The sequence below is a fragment of the Neoarius graeffei genome, chromosome 10, assembly GCF_027579695.1.
Source record: "Neoarius graeffei isolate fNeoGra1 chromosome 10, fNeoGra1.pri, whole genome shotgun sequence".
Lineage (NCBI taxonomy): Eukaryota > Metazoa > Chordata > Actinopteri > Siluriformes > Ariidae > Neoarius > Neoarius graeffei.
In genome coordinates this window covers 78,871,212-78,893,122 of record NC_083578.1, presented here as the reverse complement: position 1 = coordinate 78,893,122, position 21,911 = coordinate 78,871,212, and the positions used below count along the sequence as shown (strand labels likewise).

The 21,911-nt window shown below is 42.6% G+C and overlaps 1 protein-coding gene across 2 annotated transcripts; it reads left to right on the top strand.

Moving 5' to 3' along the window:
- The first annotated feature begins 693 nt into the window (after nt 1–693).
- LOC132893331 (solute carrier family 2, facilitated glucose transporter member 6-like) lies at nt 694–21,260 on the top strand. Of its 2 annotated transcripts, XM_060932354.1 has the most exons (10): nt 694–825; nt 7,551–7,704; nt 7,945–8,151; nt 10,286–10,385; nt 10,542–10,753; nt 11,346–11,495; nt 11,600–11,708; nt 11,885–12,064; nt 18,229–18,374; nt 20,996–21,260. In XM_060932354.1, the coding sequence occupies exons 1-10, from the start codon at nt 758–760 to the stop codon at nt 21,155–21,157; spliced, it is 1,488 nt and encodes a 495-aa protein (XP_060788337.1). In that variant the 5' UTR covers nt 694–757; the 3' UTR covers nt 21,158–21,260. The 2 variants fall into 2 exon arrangements, with proteins under 2 accessions (XP_060788337.1, XP_060788338.1); XM_060932355.1 differs by lacking the exon at nt 7,551–7,704 and having other exon boundaries at nt 760–825; nt 8,054–8,151.
- The last annotated feature ends 651 nt before the right edge of the window (nt 21,261–21,911 follow it).

Below are 21,911 nucleotides of genomic sequence, written 5' to 3'. Positions count from 1 at the left end.
CGAGCCCCGTGGCCGGCGAGGGCCTTTCTGTGCAGAGTTTGCATGTTCTCCCCGTGTCCGTGTGGGTTTCCTCCAGGTGCTCTGGTTTCCCCCACAGTCCAAAGACATGCAGGTTAGGTTAACTGGTGACTCTAAATTGACCGTAGGTGTGAATGTGAGTGTGAATGGTTGTCTGTGTCTATGTGTCAGCCCTGTGATGACCTGGTGACTTGTCCAGGGTGTATCCTGCCTTTCGCCCGTAGTCAGCTGGGATAGGCTCCAGCTTGTCTGCGACCCTGTAGAACAGGATAAAGCGGCTAGAGATAATGAGATGAGATTAGATTTTCCATCATAATAAAAAAGCTTTTTAGCTCTAAGCCTTTCAATGCTACATTCGTAAAGAGGACCAGTTGTATGTTTATCTGTGTTTTTGTTTTGGTTGAAGCACTTGGAGACATCAAACATGCCGGACACACAACTGTGCATGTGTCCTGCATCGCTGCACACGGTCACCTTATTCCTGTATTTACCCAAAGAACATCTACATAATCCTGTCTTATGAAGTTGCAACACACCAATTGCTTCACATCAAACACACAGACCATAGTCGCCTAATCTGTATTTTGGAAACTGCTTCCTTACTTCCTCTTGCTCTTGTCCTGCTTGACATGAAAAAGTCCGAGATTTCAAACACAGTCTCGGTTTCACTTTAGTTCTGTGTATAACATGAAGCTGTCACACAGGGAGCTAGTCAGATAGTGAGGACACAGAGGAAGCAATGGCATCACAAGACAGTGAATCAACTCCATTACTAAGGAATAAAAAAAATAAACAGAAAAACATAAGGTAAAATTCTCTCTCTCTCTCTCTCTCTCTCTCTCTCTCTCTCTTTATTTTCTCCACTTTTTCTATGCAAATTCTTTGACAGTATAACCTCTACGATTTATCGACAATTGTTTAAACTGGTTTCTTTTGTCTAGTGTGGACTGTCCTGAGTGTTTCTTGCCCATAAGTTTATCTACATATGTACTGTCATGTTTATTTACTGCTGTCCAAAATGATTTATTGTTCTGTGTACATATTACTCTGTATTATAGTATACTTTGCACTCATTTCATAATGTTGTCTATGCAGTCCCAGTCTAGTACATTGTCATACTGTATGTTCAAGTTCAAGTCAACTTTATTATCAATAATGCCATATGTGCAGGACATACAGAGAATTGAAATTGCGTTTCCTTCTTATCCGCGGTGCAAACAGTAATAAACATGAAATATAAAATATAGGTAAAAGATATAAACTTTAAAAATATATATATGTAGCAGTTTGTATGGGTGGAGCACAGAAAGACGGCAGGCCAGGGTTAAGTTCCACAATGAAACTCTTTTATTCCACTTATTTTAGCTTTTCAGCTTTTACTCACTCAGACTATCACACACTCTACACACATGTGTTGTGGTTGGGAGGGAGCTTCCTTCCTCTGCTCTCTCTCTCCTTATATAGGGCGCGGTCACTGGGGAAGACACATAAACACAGATTAACCAACATTAGGTGCAGTGATTCTGCCACTTACCTTCCCTGACTCTGCCCTCCAGTCACAGACCGACGCTTGACCACGCCCCTGCTGCCACATATCCCCACCGCCCGACTCAGGCCGGGCAGCCGTCCGGCCTGCAGCTGACTCCCCCCCCCCCCCCCCCCCCGATGGGAGAGGAAGTCCGCCACGACCATCTGCGCCCCCAGCCTGTGGACCACCTTGAAATTAAAGGGCTGGAATGCCAGATACCAACGGGTGATCCACGCGTTGGCATCCTTCATGCGGTGGAGCCACTGGAGGGGTGCATGGTCTGAACAGAGGGTGAAAGAGCGCCCCAGGAGGTAGTAGCGGTGGGCGAGGACCGCCCACTTGATCGCGAGGCACTCCTTTTCTATGGTGCTGTAGCGCCCCTCACGCACCGACAGCTTCCTGCCTATGTACAGGATGGGGCGGTCCTCCCTCTCCACCTCCTGGGACAGAACGGCCCCCAGCTCTCTGTCCGACGCGTCCATCTGCAACGTAAAGGGGAGAGAAAAGTCAGGGGAGTGTAACAGTGGCCCCCCGCACAGTGCAGCCTTCACCTCAGAGAAAACCCGCTGGCATTGCTCCGTCCACTGGACCGGATCTGGTGCCCCCTTTTGAGTGAGATCAGTCAGTGGGCTGGTGACGTCCGAATAATTAGGTATAAACCTACGATAGTAGCCAGCCAGCCCCAGGAACTGTCTCACCCCCTTTTTGGTCTTGGGCCTCGGGCAGGCCGCAATTGCTGCTGTCTTGTTAATTTGGGGACGCACCTGCCCGTTGCCCAAGTGGAAGCCCAGATACCATACTTCCACCCGCCCAATCACGCACTTCTTCAGGTTGGCTGTGAGACCCGCCTGCCTGAGCGACCTAAGCATGGCCCTCAGGTGTTGTAGGTGCCACGGCCAGTCATTACTATAAATAATGATATCGTCTAGGTACGCAGCTGCATAGGTGGTGTGGGGGTGGAGGACCCTATCCATCAGTCGCTGGAACGTAGCGGGCACCCCAAACAGTCCAAAAGGAAGTGTGACAAACTGGTGTCAGCCAAACGGTGTGGAAAAGGCCATTTTTTTCTCGGGATAATGGAGTCAAGGGGATCTGCCAATAACCCTTTGTCAAATCCAGTGTCAAGTAAAAGCGAGCCGTGTCTAGTCGATCGAGCAGCTCATCAATACGAGGCATTGGGTACACGTTGAATTTAGACACCGCATTGACTTTTCTATAGTCTGCACAGAACCGGACCGACCTGTCAGTCTTGGGTACCAAGACCACTGGGCTGCTCCAGTCACTGTGGGACTCCTTGACGATGCCCATTTCGAGCATGGCCTCGAGTTCTTCCCGAACCACTTTTTTCTTGTGTTCGGGTAGCCTGTAAGGGCGGCTGCGCACTACCACCCCTGGGGGCATCTCAATGTGGTGCTCTATGAGGTCGGTGCGGCCGGGCAGGGGCAAGAACACGTTCGAAAACTTGGTCTGCAACTGGGCGACCTCTGCGAGTTGGGTCGGGGAGAGGTGGTCTCCACAGGGGACCGGAGAGGTACGCGACGCCAATGTTCCCTTTTGAACCTCCGGCCCCAGCTCCGCCTTCTCCGGAACCACTGACACCAATGCCACAGGGACCTCCTCATTCCAGAGTTTGAGCAGATTGAGGTGGTAAACCTGCAGCGCCCCACCCCTGTCTGTTCGCCTCACCTCGTAGTCGACATCCCCAATTCGGCATGTGACCTCAAAGGGTCCTTGCCACTTGACGATTAATTTGGAGCTCGATGTGGGCAACAGTACGAGAACTTTATCTCCCGGTGCGAACTCCCTAAGGCGCGTACCCCTGTTGTACAGGCGGATTTGCCGTTCTTGGGCCTGCCGCAAATTCTCCTGGGTTAGGTGTGTGAGTGTGTGGAGTTTTGCGTGCAGGTCCATAACGTATTGAATTTGATTTTTACTAGGCGAAGGTCCCTCCTCCCAATTTTCTCGCAGCACATCTAGAATGCCGCACGGCTTACGCCCATATAACAATTAGAATGGGGAGAACCCTGTGGAGGCTTGGGGGACCTCTCACACTGCAAATAACAAGGGTTCAAGCCATTTATTCCAATTACGTGCGTCCTCACTTACGAATTTTTTAAATATATATTTGAGGGTGCGATTAAACCGTTCAACTAAACCGTCTGTTTGTGGGTGATAAACACTGGTGCAGATCGGCTTAATACCTAATAACCCATACAGTTCATTCAGTGTATGTGACATAAACGAGGTGCCTTGGTCAGTCAGAATCTCTTTCGGGATTCCAACTCGGGAGATGATGCGGAAGAGCGCTTCCGCAATACCGCATGCTGAGATATTGCAAAGAGGCACTGCTTCTGGGTATCACGTTGCATAGTCCACCAGAACTAAAATAAAGCAGTACCCTTATGTTGACTGATCTAATGGCCCGACGAGATCCATCCCAATTCTTTCGAACGGGGTCTCAATTAATGGGAGAAGGCACAAAGGCGCTTTTGGAATGGCCGCCGGATTTACTAACTGGCATTCGCGGCACGCCATACACCACCTACGGACATCGCCGCGAATCCCTGGCCAATAGAACTGGGCCATTAGTCGGGCTAGTGTTTTATCCTGCCCTAAGTGTCCAGCCATAGGATTAAAGTGAGCCGCCTGGAATACCAATTCCCAGCGGCTCTTTCGAATCAAAAGCTGTGTGACTTGCTCTTTAATCTGAGTGTCCTGAGTCACTCGGTATAACCTAGCCTTCATAATAGAAAAATAGGGGAAGGATGGGGTGGTGTTCGGCTGGAGCATTTGACCATCGATTACTCTCACTTGGTCAAACGCATGCCACAGAGACTCATCTCACGATTGCTCTAACGGGAAATCCCCAAGGGATTCCCTGAGAGAGGGAGGAGGAGCCTGCTGCTCCTCACTCTGATGCGGAGATGACGTAGACGGCTCTGTGACAACTGCTCCCACCAAAGCGATGCCAGGACCTCCCCCTGCTGAATTACGGCAGGACCCACTCTTCACTAGATGGCTCATTAACTCCCCGAATCCCAGCCAATCAGTCCCCAAAATTATCGAGTGGGTGAGGCGAGGATTAACTGCCGCCTTTACTCTAAATTTTTCCCCTCGGAAAAGAATGTGGACTGACACTAAAGGGTAGCTGTGAACATCCCTGTGCACACACAACACCTTCACCCCCTGTGCTCCCCCCAGTGCCTCGTCTTGCACCAGGCTTTGGTGAATTGAGGTCTGATTACAGCCAGAGTCCACTAAAGCCTGATATGTATCCCCTTGGATACTCACCGGTATGCGATACACTCCGGCCCGATCGAGGGCAGCTCCTGGTGCGTCAGGGATCCGAACCACTGCGCCCACTTCCATCGCCGAGCACTGGTGTTGGAGGTGGCCCAGCTCCCCACAGCGCCAGCAAACCGGCCTGGGAGGAGTTCGGGGAGGCCATGGAGAAGGACTATCGGTCGACCTCGAAGAAATTCTGGCAAACCGTCTGGCGCTTCAGGAGGGGGAAGCAGTACTCTGCCAACACTGTTTACAGTGCGGGTGGGGAGCTGTTGACCTCGACTGGGGACATTGTCGGGCGGTGGAAGGAATACTTTGAGGATCTCCTCAATCCCACCATCATGTCTTCCATTGAGGAGACTGAGGCTGACGACTCAGAGGTGGACTCGTCCATTACCCAAGCCGAAGTCACTGAGGTGGTTTGCATGCTACTCGGTGGCAAGGCACCGGGGGTGGATGAGATCTGCCCTGAGTATCTCAAGTCTCTGGATGTTGTGGGGCTGTCTTGGTTGACACGCTTCTGCAACATCGCGTGGCGGTCGGGGACAGTGCCTCTGGAGTGGTAGACTGGGGTGGTGGTCCCTCTTTTTAAGAAAGGGGACCAGAGAGTGTGCTCCAATTATAGGGGAATCACACTTCTCAGCCTCCCAGGGAAGGTTTACTCCAGGGTACTGGAGAGGAGAATTCGACTGATAGTTGAACCTCGGATCCAGGAGGAACAATGCAGTTTTCGTCCTGGTCGCGGAACACTGGACCAGCTCTATACCCTTCATAGGGTGCTCGAGGGTTCATGGGAGTTTGCCCAACCAGTCCACATGTGCTTTGTGGATCTGGAGAAGGCATTCGACCGTGTCCCCCGTGGTATTCTGTGGGGGGTGCTTCGGGAGTATGGGGTTCGGGGCTCTTTGCTAAGGGCTGTCCAGTCCATGTACGAATGGAGCAAGAGTCTGGTTCGCATTGCCGGCAGTAAGTCAGACCTGTTCCCAGTGCATGTTGGACTCCGGCAGGGCTGCCCTTTGCCACCGGTTCTGTTCATAATTTTTATGGACAGAATTTCTAGGCGCAGCCAGGGGCCGGAAGGAATCCTGTTTGGGAACCACAGGATTTCATCTCTGCTTTTTGCAGATGATGTTGTCCTGTTGGCTTCTTCAAACCAGGGATGGGTGGAGTCGCCCGCAATGCTGAGTGCTCTGTGGGCCAGGCATGTGTTGTAAATATCCTGAAGGGAGGGTAGGGGGACACCGATGATCTTCTCAGCTGCTCTCACTATGCGTTACAGGGTCTTCCGGCAGGATGTAGTATAGCCGCCATACCACACAGTGATGTTGCATCTGGTCTAGAAGAAATAATATTTTGCTCCAGTATATATGGCATATACTCTATGGTGGAATGACTTAAAAAAAAAAGAAAAAGCAAACTTGATTTTTAACTAGATCTACTATTAGTGACCTTTCACATTGTCTGCTGCTATCCTCATAGTTGAGGGGGAAGCTGTCAACTAGCTTCCTTGAATTCTCTTGGGTGATTATAGCACACCAGAGAGACCCAAACCCGCATCTGGTGGCAGGTACATATACACACCTATGGGCAATTTAGAGTAGTCAATCGACCTGTCTTTGGAGGAAACCAGAGCACCCAGAGGAAACTCACAGACACAGGGAGAACATGCTAACTCCACACAGAAAGGCCCCCATCAGCTACTGGGCTCGAACTCAGAACCTTCTTGCTGTGAGGCGACAGTGCTAACCACTACACCACTGTGTTTTTCTCATGTTGAAAAACTCACATTTTCATACAAAATACATCACGAATCTGAGTGACATATTTAAATAATATTGGCTGGCATTGAGTGGTATATCAGATATATTCCATTCAGCTAGCATGATATTGAACGAGTCAAAAAAAGAGTTCAGTATCATGCTAGCTGAATGGAATATATCTGATAGACCACAACAAAAAACCGGCCATTATTATTATTATTATTATTATTATTATTATTATTATTATACATACACATTCGACGGAACAATTATAGATTTTACAAAAAGTAAAAGACAGGGGGAATGACACCAATATGTGCAACAGAAAACTTTCTTACTGATTATTCTTATCAGCTCCGATGTGTGACATCATGTTGTCTTGACAACCATGCAATATCGTAAACCATATTCAACACTCATTCTCCATTGGGTAGAGTGACGTAACACACGTAGGATAAGCGATATGCTAACAATATTGCATGCTATCAAACCAAATGAATGAAACCCGCTAGAAGGGAATAGAACACGTTTTTATTCCATCGAAAAAGTGTCCTGTATGTATAATAATTCCCTATATTTCACTCCGATGACATCACTCCCAGTGTTTTCCTGCTGACTAGATGCATGTTGTCAAAATGGCGAACCGGTTCAAAATTAAAATTCTTTTGATTAATTTCCGTATTGTGTTTTTGTGGATGTGTCGATATAATATAAAGAACATTACACGGTTGCGCTAAGATATGAAGTTTATCTTCTCATGTTGAAAATATTTTTGTTCGTTTGCTTCTCTCACTTGTGAATATGTTCACCACTCGAAGATGAACTTCATATCTTCATGCCACCGTGTAATATCCTCTATTTATTTTACACTTCTCTTTGTATAACTAATATCCTGTTGATTTGTCAGGGACATTTAATATCTAACATTTAATTTGTGTTGCAAACTTGTTTTCCAATAGAAATACCTGGCTCTTTGTTGCAGCCTTTTCGGCTGTTTTGGGCAATTTCATTTTCGGATATGCCATGGTACTTCCCTCCGCGGTGATTCCACAGCTTCAACAGGAGAAAGATCCAAATTTGCACATGGATACTCATATTATTTCCTGGTTTGGCGTAAGATCAGATTGTTTGTTTGTTTCTTACTGAACATCACGTTTTTATCCTGAATTGAATTGAGAATGAATCAATAAGTAATGTAAATGAACCTGGTACTGTATCTGATAAAGTTGGTTATCTTCTCTCAATATTTTTCTCTTGATTTTAGCTCCAGATCTAACTAAAATTCAGTTTTTGTACAGGTGTGTCTACTTGTCCAATAAATTTGACTCTGGTTCTGTTCTATTTGTTGACTAGTCTATTTTTGCGATTGGAGCTATCGTAGGAGGGTTGAGCGCCATGGTGATGAATGACAAAATTGGAAGGAAACACAGCATCATGATATCTGTAATTCCCTCCACGGCAGGGTTTCTCATGATGACGGCAGCGCATGAAGTGTGGTTGCTTCTCCTGGGCAGATTGCTCACAGGCATCGCTGGTGGCATTACAGCCAGTTCCATTCCTGTAGGTATTCCCAGACATGCTGAATCAGATTTCATGTCTCAAATTCCTGTGTGTGTGTATATTTGAAAAACATTACATGATATTATATTAATGGCATTTAGCAGACGATCTTACCCAGAGAGGTATACAACATACCCAGAGTAGCCTGTAGAGCACTTGGGAGTTAGGTGTCTTACTCAAGGGCACTTCAGCCATCCTGCTGGTCCAGGGACTCAAACTGGCAATCTTTTAGTCCCAAAGCTGCTTCTGTAACCATTAGGCAATGGCGTCCCCCACAGAGACTCCATATTGAATTTTGTCATATAGTGCCTTGCAAAAGTCTTAATAATCTGATGGAGCTTGAGTAATTCTGCCTGGATGAATGGGCAAAATATGAGAATCTATACATGCAAAGGAAACAGAGAAAGAAAACTTGAAGTTATAACTGTAGTCAAGGGTGGTTCTACCTAAATATTACTAAGTACTACGAAGCATGGACCCAAGAGGGTGAATACTTATGCAACTAGCAAATGTCAGGTTTTTTTTAAAAAAAGTATTGTTTAAACCTTGTGCACCTTCAATTTAGAAATGTTCTGTAAATTAAATGGTAAAAATCCCAACGATAAAAAAATGAGTTTATTTTAATTTCAGGTTGTACCACTACAACTTGCGGAAAGGTTCAAGGGGGTGAATACTGATGCAAACCACTGCACAAATCTGAGTTAGGGAGAGAGGAGTGGATTAAAACAGAGAAATTTAAGAAACAGAAAATATGCTCAATAAAAAAGTGGATTGTGTCATGTTTTCGAAGTTTGCATTGCTTTTCACCCAGTAAATTTTTTTTTTAGCTCAACAGTGTTATGGAAAATGTAGTGGAACTGTTGTAGCTCTTTTTTTATTGCACTACAACAAAAGTAAATGTGCTTTAATCATAAAAAAATAAGCTGTAACTCAGGTAATACAATGAACGTATATATAAATCGATAGATTTCCATCCTCTCTGTGGCTGTGATTGGCACATAACGTCAAAGATAGAACAACACCAGTGTTGTAGTCAAGACACTAAACCTCGAGTCCGAGTCCAGTCTCGAGTCCCAGTCATTAAAGAAAATTTCGAGTCGAGTCCGAGTCGAGTCCACTATTGATCCGACAAATGACACAGCTGTCACACACACACACGCATACTCTCTGAAACACATTGATAGCTTTGAGTAGTGTGAAGATGTATACTCCATACCATCGTCTACAATAAATTCACACAAAAAAAGATGTCTTCTATCAGGAATATTTAGGAAAAGGCTGGTGGCACTCTCATAAACAGAACACTCTCACGTGCTTTATTGTAACAAATGCACTTGTGTGCATGTTACCCAAACATGAGGCATCTCAAAAACAAAATCTTTGATTCTGACACTATGGAGCTACATGGCAGGGAACTTGGGTTTGGTTTGTTGTACTGTTGGCATTTGTCCGTCCATTATCTGTAGCCGCTTATCCTGTGCAGGGTCACAGGCAAGCTGGAGCCTATCCCAGCTGACTATGGGCAAGAGGTGGGGTACACTCTGGACAAGTCGCCAGGTCATCGCAGGGCTGACACATAGAGACACACACCATTCACGGTCAATTTAGAGCCACCAATTAGCCTAACCTGCATGCCTTTGGAGGAAACCGGAGCACCTGGAGGAAACCCACGCAGACACAGGGAGAACATGCAAACTCCACACAGAAAGGCCCTCGTTGGCTGCTGGGCTTGAACCTAGGACCTTCTTGTTGTGAGGCAACAGTGCTAACCACTACACCACCATCTGTTGGCACTTATGTGCATTTCAAAATGTTACACATGCATGTTTCATCTAAGAAAAAAACCCAAAACCAGGTCTGATTCTGACACCATGGAACTAAAATTAAGAAAAAATCCAAGTCCTCGTCTCCAATTGACAAGTCCGAATGCAGTTAATGCACGAGTCCAAGTCTGAGTCCAAGTCATCAGTGCTCATGTCTAAGTCAAGTCACGAGTCTGTAAAATTAGGGCACAAGTCGGAGTCCTGGACTCGAGTACTACAAGCCTTAATGACACCTGAACTCTGATTGACACCTTTATTTGGGAGTATTTTTGAATCATAGGCCTTCATTTCCTTATGCTTTACTCTGACAGGTCTACATATCAGAGGTTTCACATCCAGGTGTCAGAGGAGCCCTGGGATCTGGTCCACAGATAATGGCTGTCTTTGGAAGTCTGGCACTTTACCTTCTGGGTAAGTGACAGACTTTTTGCCTTTTCTCATTTCACTCATGTTTCACTCAGAGTTGTCTTTGTTGTTAGCAACACAAGTCGAATTCATACTGTAAGTTTTATTTTAGAAATCCATCTGGCCACATGTCTACATGGACTTTCCTTTCTTCCCCCACAGGCTTGGTTCTGCCATGGCGGTGGCTGGCTGCCGCTGGGGAAGTTCCTGTTCTAATTATGCTGTTCCTCCTGTGCTTCATGCCAAACTCCCCACGTTACCTTATCACCAACCAAAAACGGGACGAGGCCTCCAGAGCCCTCAAGTGGCTCAGGGGCCCTGATTCAAATTACATTACTGAACTGAATCAAATTGAGCGTAGTGTCAATTCACAGGTAAAGCATTACACTTGCATGGATAAACTATGAAACATGACTTTTGTTGCATCAAAAAGCCCAAACCTGACATTACTATAAAGAGATTTTTCAGAAGTCATCAACTGGCTGATCGTAGTCCAGATGGAGCCAGCAAAGTACTGTAATAGAACGATCAGACTGAGCATTTGAAAAACACTGTAGCTCAATGGAACAGTGTATTAAAAAAAAACTGGCTGTAGTTTAGCATTTCCAGTTTTCTTAAAAAACAAACAAGCAAAAACAAAAAACCTTGTGGCTTCTGTCAGAGCTCCTCTCTTGTGGGTTGTTGTATTGTTGTGGCCAGTCACGTACATTCATGTGAAGGCAGCACACTGAAAAAGATTTCACAGATGTTCATACAGATTATTATTTTTTTATTTTCTTCTCTGGTCTGATCAGTGAACTGTCTCGTTTAAAGCCATATACCAATCACTAATATTTAAAATGCATCTGTTGTCATCATTTCGTCATGTTCATTATTCAGACCTGGGTAAGGGAGGAATTTTATGTAGCTGTACCCGTCAGCATTTTTTGGTTCCACTTTAAATTTCCACTTTAACCTTTCCAACAGGTTGGTCTACAGTGGTCAGATCTTCGAAGTCCCTTCTTCTACAAACCAATCTTGATCTCTGTGTTCATGAGATTCCTCCAGCAGATGGCGGGTATTACACCCATCTTGGTTTATCTTCAGCCTATTTTTGAGAAAACAGCCATTTCACTGGTGAGTTGCTTTGAACATGTATTAAATCAGTGTTGAGTGTTGTATGAATTTGGTCATGGAATGTGTCTAAGGCTGTTGTGTTACATTTTCTTAATGTTATCTAGTCACCCAAGCTCGATGCAGCACTAGTAGGAGTTGTTAGATTGCTCTCTGTTGCAATCGCAGCTGCTTTAATGGACAAAGCTGGCAGGAAAGCTTTGCTTTACACATCAGGTTTGTGTTGCACAACAAGTTTGGTTCTATAGAATAGTTTGTTAGATGCTTAGCAGTTCCTGCTGTATAATGTTGCAGTTCTGCCATACAGTTGCTGTAGAAATCAGTGATAATAAAGTTATCAAAATATGATACTAACTGTCCAAAATGATAAATTGTCCACTTTACATTTTCAGCATTTATAATGTATCTGGCCACACTGACAATGACCTTATACACCTACAAAACGCCGTGCCCTACTCTGAACTTTACTGCTGAGGTCCCGTCTACAGCAGATACATATGGAGTCATGGCAGGTCAGACCATAAGCTCCAGCACATTTATCCCCCTCATCAGCATCATGTTTATTATATTTGGTAAGTGGTCAATTTAAAGTTATATACATATTCTTTTGTTTTTATCAAGAAATAGAAATGAAACATTTTAATAAACACTATGACAACCGTACAACACAATATCACGGTTTTATATTATTAAAAGTCTTGCAGAATATTTCAAGCAACATACCACACATGGAAGTAATTTTTGCGATATCATCATTTCTAGCTAAATCAGTGTAATGAAATGTTCAAAGGCCTGTTGAATTTGGAATTCTTACCGGTCAAAAGGTGTTGATTTATCACAGCTCTGACAGCAAGGTTTACCGTATATTCATGCACTTGTTCTAATCAATTTATTTAGTATTTTTCGAAGGAGTCTCCAACATCAGCACTTTGCAACAGTCAGAGATAAAACTCTAAATGCAAATTTTCTGATACAAGAAAATCTTTTGACCTTCATGATTTCATTTCATAACGACAAAACAAGCTGCAGTTTTTACCTTATGAAATTTACAATCGATATAAAAGGAGGCTAGTGAGGGAACAACAGTGTATCACTGTCATAATGAAAGTGAACGCAGGAACTTGTTTTAAGAATGTTCCATATTATCAAATGCAACTATTAACAGATTTTAAAAAATGCAATGAAGAAATGGTTAGCATTGGCAAAGATGACAGTTATTTTCCTTTAATAGTGCACATGATTATCAGAGGTGTCAAAAGTATTACCATTTATTACTCAAGTAGAAGTATAGATACTATGGTTTAGAAATACTTTTCATGAAGTAAAAGTATCAACTGAAGCTTTTTACTCAAGTAAAAGTAAAAAGTATACTGATTTCTAAACTACTTTAAAGTACAAAAGTAAAAGTAATGAAAGAGGAAAAAATGCTATTAAGGACAAAGGCACAGCCTAGAAGTCCACATACAGTACATTCTCCTGACCCATTAAAATGTGTTTCATGGAGCACAAGTAATAATGACTTGTTGTCTGTAAGTGTTGTAATGGTGAAAAACTTCATACCTCAGAAGTAAGTTATCAATAAATTGCAGTTTTTTTTCTTTTTCATATGGGACGTGCAGTAGAGGCAGCAGGTTCCAGTTAAAATGCAAGAAAAACACTTTCTCATCCCTACTAGTTACTGGCTCACCGAGAGAAGTCAACAGAATGTTTGTGTTCCAGCAATGCGAGGCTGAACACAGGCGAGGAGAGAAAGGGCGGCCGCTGGAATGCCGACACACTACAAGCTAATATAACGTTTACTAAGCTAAGGCCTGTCACTTTACTCACTAACACCCACCAACATACCATAACTGCGTTTGTAAACTTAACCTGACTCAGAAAAGAGAATGCCGCATATGGTTCGTGGGGGTGGGGTGGGGGGGATTCCACTCCTGACAAACGGACGAGAGCCCGCAATTTACTAACGGTGTCGAAGTCAGAGCTCTGATTGCTGTGTGCTTGGAGCGCCCTGAGTGGCAGTTTAGACAGACCAATAGGGTGTCGTAATGACATTTTGATTATATTCCTCATCCAACCACACTCAAATTTAATGGCGTGAATTATCTTGATTGGGTTGTTTCTGTTTTTTTTTTGGGTGTGATGCGAATGATCTGGATTTGATTTTTTTTTCCCTTTTAAAGTGTCGCAAGTGTCAAGCCGAATGAAATGCAAGTAACGAGACTATTATAAACGTAACGAAGTAAAAGTAAATGCTTGAAAATGTAACGAGTAGAGATAAAAAGTAGGTTGAAAAATTATTACTCCAGTAAAGTAGAAAGTACCAAAATTTCTACTTAAGTAAAGTAACGAAGTATTTGTACTTCGTTACTTGACACCTCTGATGATTATCATGTATTATTCCTTACTCGACTAGAAGGGCATCGGTCGAGTGCATACCTCCACCAAGCCGCATTTTATCAACATTAAAACCAAGTCACTTGAACCTAGGATAATACTAAAGCCATACACCAAATTTCATCCAAATCTGTTCACTATGTTTTGAGTTATGTTGGAAACAACCAAAAAAAACCTTGGCTCCACATACATATCTGGAGTTGCATGAAAATCTAATCAATTGTTCCTTGGCTCATGGCACACCTTTCCTCCAAATTTCATCAAAATATGTTCACCAGTTTTTGAGTTATTTTGGGAAAAGACAAAAATAATCTTGGATATGCATATACCGTATATCTAGATGCTGACTCCACATACATATGCGGATTTCCATTAACCCCTTTGGATATAATGTGTACAATTGTAGACATGAAGTTTCATAGCATGAAGTTCCATAGCATTTTTCCTTGTGTCTGAAAAGGTTAAAATCCAAACAATTGTTCCTTGGCCCATGGTTCACCTTTCCTCCAAATTTCATCAAAATCTGTTCACTACTTTTTGAGTTATGTTGGGAACAGACAAACAAACATTCTTATTATTATGGCTGAGTTCTTACCCAAACTGATAATCACATCATCAGTTTTTCTTTGGCTAATCAGATACAAGGTAGACCACCACTCTTGCTGGAGCAGTTGGGGGTTAGGTGCCTTGCTCAAGGGCACTTGAGCCAATCCTACTGGTTTAGGGAACTGAGCCATCAACCTTTGGGTTCCCAAAGCTGTTTCTTTAACTATTTGGCCATGGCTTCCCCTAACAAACCTAATCTTCCCTGATGCACTTGGCATAGGTAATAATTGTTAACTTAGCCTTTATAAATCATATTGACAAAGTAAGTTACATGTTAACTAAATACACCTGGGGGCGGCATGGTGGTGTAGTGGTTAGCACTGTTGCCTCACAGCAAGAAGGTCCTGGGTTTGAGCCCGGCAGCCGACAAGGGCCTTTCTGTGTGGAGTTTGCATGTTCTCCCCGTGTCTGCGTGGGTTTCCTCCAGGTGCTCCGATTTCCCCCACAGTCCAAAGACATGCAGGTCAGGTTAATTGGTGGCTCTAAATTGACCGTAGGTGTGAGTGTGAATGGTTGTGTGTCTCTATGTGTCAGCCCTGCGATGATCTGGCGACTTGTCCAGGGTGTACCCCACCTCTCGCCCATAGTCAGCTAGGATAGGGTCCAGCTTGCCTGTGACTCTGTAGAACAGGATAAGTGGCTACAGATAATGGATGGATGGATAAATACACCTGTCCTGACTAATGTTGATTTAATCAATGGTTAAACATAAGTCCAACTAAATGAGCAAAACTTAAAATACAGCATGTCGATACGACTGAAGCTTGGTCTCTTGGCATAAATATAGGATGTGTTCAAGTCTCAATTTTGAACATTATTTAACAAGGTGTTGCTCATGTCATACACTGTGGACTTAATTGTACTTATTAATGATATGAGCACATTCATCATGTCATCATTTTGAAGAAGTTTTGAAGCATGATATAAATTCTAAAGTAACTACACATTATAGTTTAACATCCATCCATCCATTATCTGTAACCGCTTATCCTGTGCAGGGTTGCGGGCAAGCTGGAGCCTATCCCAGCTGACTATGGGCGAGAGGTGGGGTACACCCTGGACAAGTCACCAGATCATCACATGACTGACACAGAGACAAACAACCATTCACACTCACTTTCACACCTACAGTCAATTTAGAGCCACCAATTAACCTAACCTGCATGTCTTTGGACTGTGAAGGAAACCTCCGCCTTGTAGCTTGTAGCTCCCTGTAGCTAACCACTACACCACCATGCCACCCGTATAGTTTAACATGTAAGCTCATTTTAGGGTGGCATGGTGGTCTAGTGGTTAGCATTGTCGCCTCACAGCAAGAAGGTTCTAGGTTTGAGCCCATTGACTGACGGGGGCCTTTCTGTGTGGAGTTTACATGGTGTCTGTGTGGGTTTCCTCCCACAGTCCAAAGACATGCAGTTAGGCTAATTGGCTACTCTAAATTACCCATAGGTGTGCATGGTTGGTTCCCAAGCCCAGAAATGGGAGAGTTGTGACAGGAAGGACAGCCAGTGTAAAACTATGCTCTAATTAATATATGTGGATCAGTAGAATCCATGTGGACCCTATCTGGCAATAATGCTGGACAAAGAAGAAGAAGATGTAAGCTTATGTTAGTTTATGTGCAGCAGAAACAGCAGAATGTACTTTTTGTTGTGTGGTTATGTTTTTGCCAGGTTAATTCCCTTTCTGAATAAGCAATTGTTTCTTAGTGTGGGTTGGCCTTTCTGAGACAGCCAGCTTCCACATTGTGGTCTTGATCTGGTTTCATTTTGATGCATGAAGACATCAGCATTTGTCCATACTTTTAAATTCTAGTTCCTGCCTTTGAATGGAGGAGAAATTAGTTTTTCAGAAGAATTTTTAAGACCTGCAAAATTATACTGATGGATAACCAACACTTTAGACTGTATCATTTGTGTTACTTACACAGCTGATGTGTTTTCACTTTGGATTTAAAGCTTTACTGAAAAGAATGTGTGCAGGAACTGGTTTGTACAACAGCCTGCTCAGTGATCGTGTGAAACCAAAGAGAAAGAACAATAATGTCTTTTTTTTAACAGATGATTTATCCATCCATCCATCCATCCATCCATTATCTGTAGCCGCTTATCCTGTCCTACAGGGTTGCGGGCAATTTTTTCACTCAAGTCAGAGCCTATCCCAGCTGACTATGGGCAAGAGGTGGGGTACACCCTGAAAAAGTTGCCAGGTTATCGCAGGCCTGACACATAGACACAAACAACCATTCACACTCATGGTCAATTTAGAGTCACCAGTTAACCTAACCTGCATGTCTTTGGACTGTGGGGGAAACCAGAGCACCCGGAGGAAACCCACACAGACACGGGGAGAACATGCAAACTCCACACAGAAAGGCCCTCACCAGCTGCTGGGCTCGAACCCAGGACCTTCTTGCTGTGAGGTGACAATGCTAACCACTACACCACCGTGCTGCCCATGGATGATTTAACACAGCTCTAATTTCCTTTCAAGAAATATAAAGTGCAGGATTTATGTATATGATTAGCATGGAAGGAAAAGCTTTACCAGGCCGCTTATGTAGTTCTTCTTTAAGGTTGCTGCTCTTCTGTCTTGCTCCTTTCCCCTTTCCTACAAACCTGACCCTGAATTTTTTTGAGCGAAATCTGAAAATGCTGTGAAGAAAGTTGTGTGGGACTTGAAGTATAAGCTACAGTATGCGTGGAAGTGCAAAAACACAAAAACCAAAAAACAAACCTCATATACACAACACATATCTTACTTGTTCTTTTTATCCCATCATTATCATGCAGTTTTTGGTTATTCTTTTAAGCCTTTAATGCATACTTGCATTTCCATGCAATAAAGGTGCTGTATAAATAAGGAATAAAACATTATGTGGCATGGTGTTAAAGGAAAACAATCAATGACAGGGTTGTGGATAACAGCATGTCCCAAAGTGTTTTATTCCTCTGAAATCACAGCAGCTTTCAAACGATTGTAAGGTTTTTTTTATTTGTTAAAGTTGATGTCTTTTTCTTATCGTTATGTTTAATAGTCATTCCACGAAACTGAGTCGTACATGAGCTGATGGCTGATGAGGCACATAGCACTGAGTTGGCTATAAGCCATGTACGACAAGATTGAGTGGAATAATTGTTATATTATATGCACATTCACTGGATTTTGAGAAATATTGCATTTTTATTTTTTGCAAATTCAATAGATAAAAACTTTATACAAAACATCCAACAAAATAATTTCCACATAGTGGACACATGACAAATTGCATACATGCATAGTAAAATACTCTAATTTTATTTTTCTTTGAGCTTTTGGTCTAGTCTAAAAAAATTCAACAAATTTTAATGCTTGAAGACGAAGAACGTAAACAAACCAGTGAAATGACAGGAGCAATTTGTGAAAAATGCTGTAATAATTCTTGAAAAATAAAAAAGATACATTCTTACCATCAAATACTTTCATTCCATATTTTGTTGCTTTTTTATTTTTTTGGGTTTTGTTTTCGAGTAGAGTTTTTATTTCATCCTCGGTTGGTTCAGCAACACGCGCCGCCATTTTATTTTTCTCTACTCACGGTACGGTATATGAGCTAATATCCTAGTAGTAGAGTAGCCAATTAGAGTGCGCGATTGCTCATATCCAGTGAACGTGGATAGAATAATTATTGTTGTAAAACATCCACAAAACAATTTAGTTCCTGTTATTCTTATTGATTGTTTTGTTTTCTGAGCAGGTTATGCAATGGGCTGGGGTCCGATCACATGGCTGCTGATGTCTGAGATCTTGCCAACATCAGCACGCGGCATTGCTTCAGGCCTGTGTGTGGGGGTCAGCTGGGCCACGGCTTTTGTGCTGATACTTGTCTTCATGCATACAGTGGTAAATTCCATGAGACTTTTTTTATGGTTAATGAAGCAAGGAGAAAAATTAAAACTACTAAATACAGAGGTAGCGGCAGGATGTTTTGGATGGGGGCAACGTGTAATGCACCGAAGGCGTGCCAAATCTAGGGGGGGTCCCTGGGAAATTTTGGAAATTATAACCCTCTAAAATGCTATTTCCTGCATTTTGAGAGGCAAATTTTGGTGGAGTAAAGCTAAGTTTAATGTCTCTATTAGAGTACATTTTGTCCATGTATTTTTTTCTATATAAAATAGAACCAACAATACTGTAACGTAATTATGTCTATGTAGTATCATTGAGAGGATAACACCCTCTTACCATAGGTTTGGTACTTTCTACTGTTTTTACATATGAATAAATACACATACAACGTTCATATGTACTTTGCTTAATTGAAGGAACCAACGTAGCGCATTCTCTCGTCATTGAACGACAAGAAGGCAGCAGCAATAGGGGTCAAGTCCATGGTGTCCACGATATCTTTATATACTTGTAGCAGTGTACAGTTGTTAAGTTGTTGTTCAGTCACTGAAGACCGAAGGTACTGTATGTCAGCACCCTTTTCAAGGTGGAGAAAGCTCTTTCAGATGTTGCAGATGCTGCTGGGGTGCCAGGATGAAGGGACGCAGCGGTATTTAATAAGAGAAAACAAAGGCGTGCAGTGGGCTGTTTATTCACACTACTCTCTCCTTTTATTCCTTGTAAATAGTCAAAGGAGTCCCATCATAACTTGAGGGTCGCAGCCCCTCCAACATAATTTGGGGGGGTGCCCCCCTGCCACTGAAATAGAATGATATTTACAGTGGTGCTTGAAAGTTTGTGAACCTTTTAGAATTTTCTATATTTCTGCATAAATATGACCTAAAACAACATCAGATTTTCACACAAGTCCTAAAAGTAGATAAAGAGAACCCAGTTAAACAAATGAGACAAAAATATTACACTTGGTCATTTATTTATTGAGGAAAATGATTCAATATTACATATCTGTCAGTGGCAAAAGTATGTGAACCTCTAGGATTAGCAGTTAATTTGAAGGTGAAATTAGAGTCAGGCGTTTTCAATCAATGGGATGACAATCAGGTGTGAGTGGGCACCCTGTTTTATTTAAAGAACAGGGATCTATCAAAGTTTGATCTTCACAACACATGTTTGTGGAAGTGTATCATGGCACGAAAAAAAGGAGATTTCTGAGGACCTCAGAAAAAGCGTTGTTGATGCTCATCAGGCTGGAAAAGGTTACAAAACCATCTCTAAAGAGTTTGGACTCCACCAATCCACAGTCAGACAGATTGTGTACAAATAGAGGAAACTCAAGACCATTGTTACTCTCCTCAGGAGTGGTTGACCAACAAAGATTACTCCAAGAGCAAGGCATGTAATAGCCGGTGAGGTCACAAAGGACCCCAAGGTAACTTCTAAGCAACTGAAGGCCTCTCTCACATTGGCTAATGTTAATGTTCATGAGTCCACCATCAGGAGAACACTGAACAACAATGGTGTGCATGGCAGGCTTGCAAGGAGAAAGCCACTGGTCTCCAAAAAGAACATTGCTTCTCGTCTGCAGTTTGCTAAAGATCATGTGGACAAGCCAGAAGGCTATTGGAAAAATGTTTTGTGGATGGATGAGACCAAAATAGAACTTTTTGGTTTAAATGAGAAGTGTTATGTTTGGAGAAAGGAAAACACTGCATTCCAGCATAAGAACCTTATCCCATCTGTGAAACATGGTGGTGGTAGTATCATGGTTTGGGCCTGTTTTGCTGCATCTGGGCCAGGATGGCTTGCCATCATTGATGGAACAAGGAATTCTGAATTATACCAGCAAATTCTAAAGGAAAACGACAGGACATCTGTCCATGAAGTGAATCTCAAGAGAAGGTGGGTCATGCAGCAAGACAACGACCCTAAGCACACAAGTCGTTCTACCAAAGAATGGTTAAAGAAGAACAAAGTTAATGTTTTGGAATGGCTAAGTCAAAGTACCTGACCTTAATCCAATTGAAATGCTGTGGAAGGACCTGAAGTGAGCAGTTCATGTGAGGAAACCCACCAACATCCCAGAGTTGAAGCTGTTCTGTATGGAGGAATGGGCTAAAATTCCTCCAAGCTGGTGTGCAGGACTGATCAAGAGTTACTGGAAACGTTTAGTTGCAATTATTGCTGCACAAGGGAGTCACACCAGATACTGAAAGCAAAGGTTCACATACTTTTGCCACTCACAGATATGTAATATTGGATAATTTTCCTCAATAAATAAATGACCAAGTATAATATTTTTGTCACATTTGTTTAACTGGGTTCTCTTTATCTACTTGTGTGAAAATCTGATGTTTTCCGTCATATTTATGCAGAAATATGGAAAATTCTAAAGGGTTCACAAACTTTCAAGCACCACTGTAGCATCAAATATAGTGAACTGAATCAGGGTTGGACATTTCTCAATTCCACATGACTGCCGCAATCACCCAATGTGAAACATTCCCAAGCCGAGAAGAGATGTGCTGTTACATAATGTGTCATAGGATGTACTTTCCAGTATTGGGCAAAGAATAAGATCCAGTTCTCCCTTTAACCCTTTTTTTCCTCCCTCACAGGATTTATATGGACTCTTCGCACCATTTCTGTTCTTCAGCGTAATCTGCGTGGTGAACATCATATTCACAGCCAAGTGTGTGCCTGAAACAAAAGGGCGAACGCTGGAGGAAATTGAGAACTATTTCAGAACTGGACGCACCTTCACCATTGCTGAGAGTTAGCCTTACTGCAGTCAGGGAAACTTGTAAAAGCACTTTCATGTCTTTGAATGAAGAAAAATCTCTTATAAAAGATGGTGAATTGAGTGGATTACTGTAACTCAAACACATTTGTGCACTTTGCTGTTTCAGTATATTTTGGTGATATACAGTAGTTTGTTTCTGCTTTAAACTTTGTCATGAAGTAAAAAAATGCTATATAAATACAGTATATTATACTGTAGATATTATATACATGATATATATTCAGCAACATAAAAAAATACTATAAACAGTAAGTCATAACAAATGAAACAAAGTCAATGTTTGGTGTGAGATGACCTCATCTCATTATCTCTAGCCGCTTTATCCTGTTCTACAGGGTCGCAGGCAAGCTGGAGCCTATCCCAGCTGACTACGGGCGAAAGGCGGGGTACATTTTGCACCAAAATGTACCCTGCGTCTTCATTTTGCACCAAAACCCAGTAGCCTTCATTATGTTTTCTTTTGTAATCTGAAAAGTGCTTTCTTATATAATATGCTGCTCAGATCCAATTTTTTTTTCTGTAACATTTAATTTTGTGCTGGAAAACGAACGTTTGGACTCTAAAATGTTTTTGTACTGACTTGATAATGTCGAAGTCATAAAACAGAAATCTATAACAAAGTTTGTATGAAAAAAAATAGGATGTCAAAGACTTTTGCACAGTAATATACACACACAGTATATCCACATTGACTGAATATGAGCAATTGCACGCTCTGATTGGCTACTCTA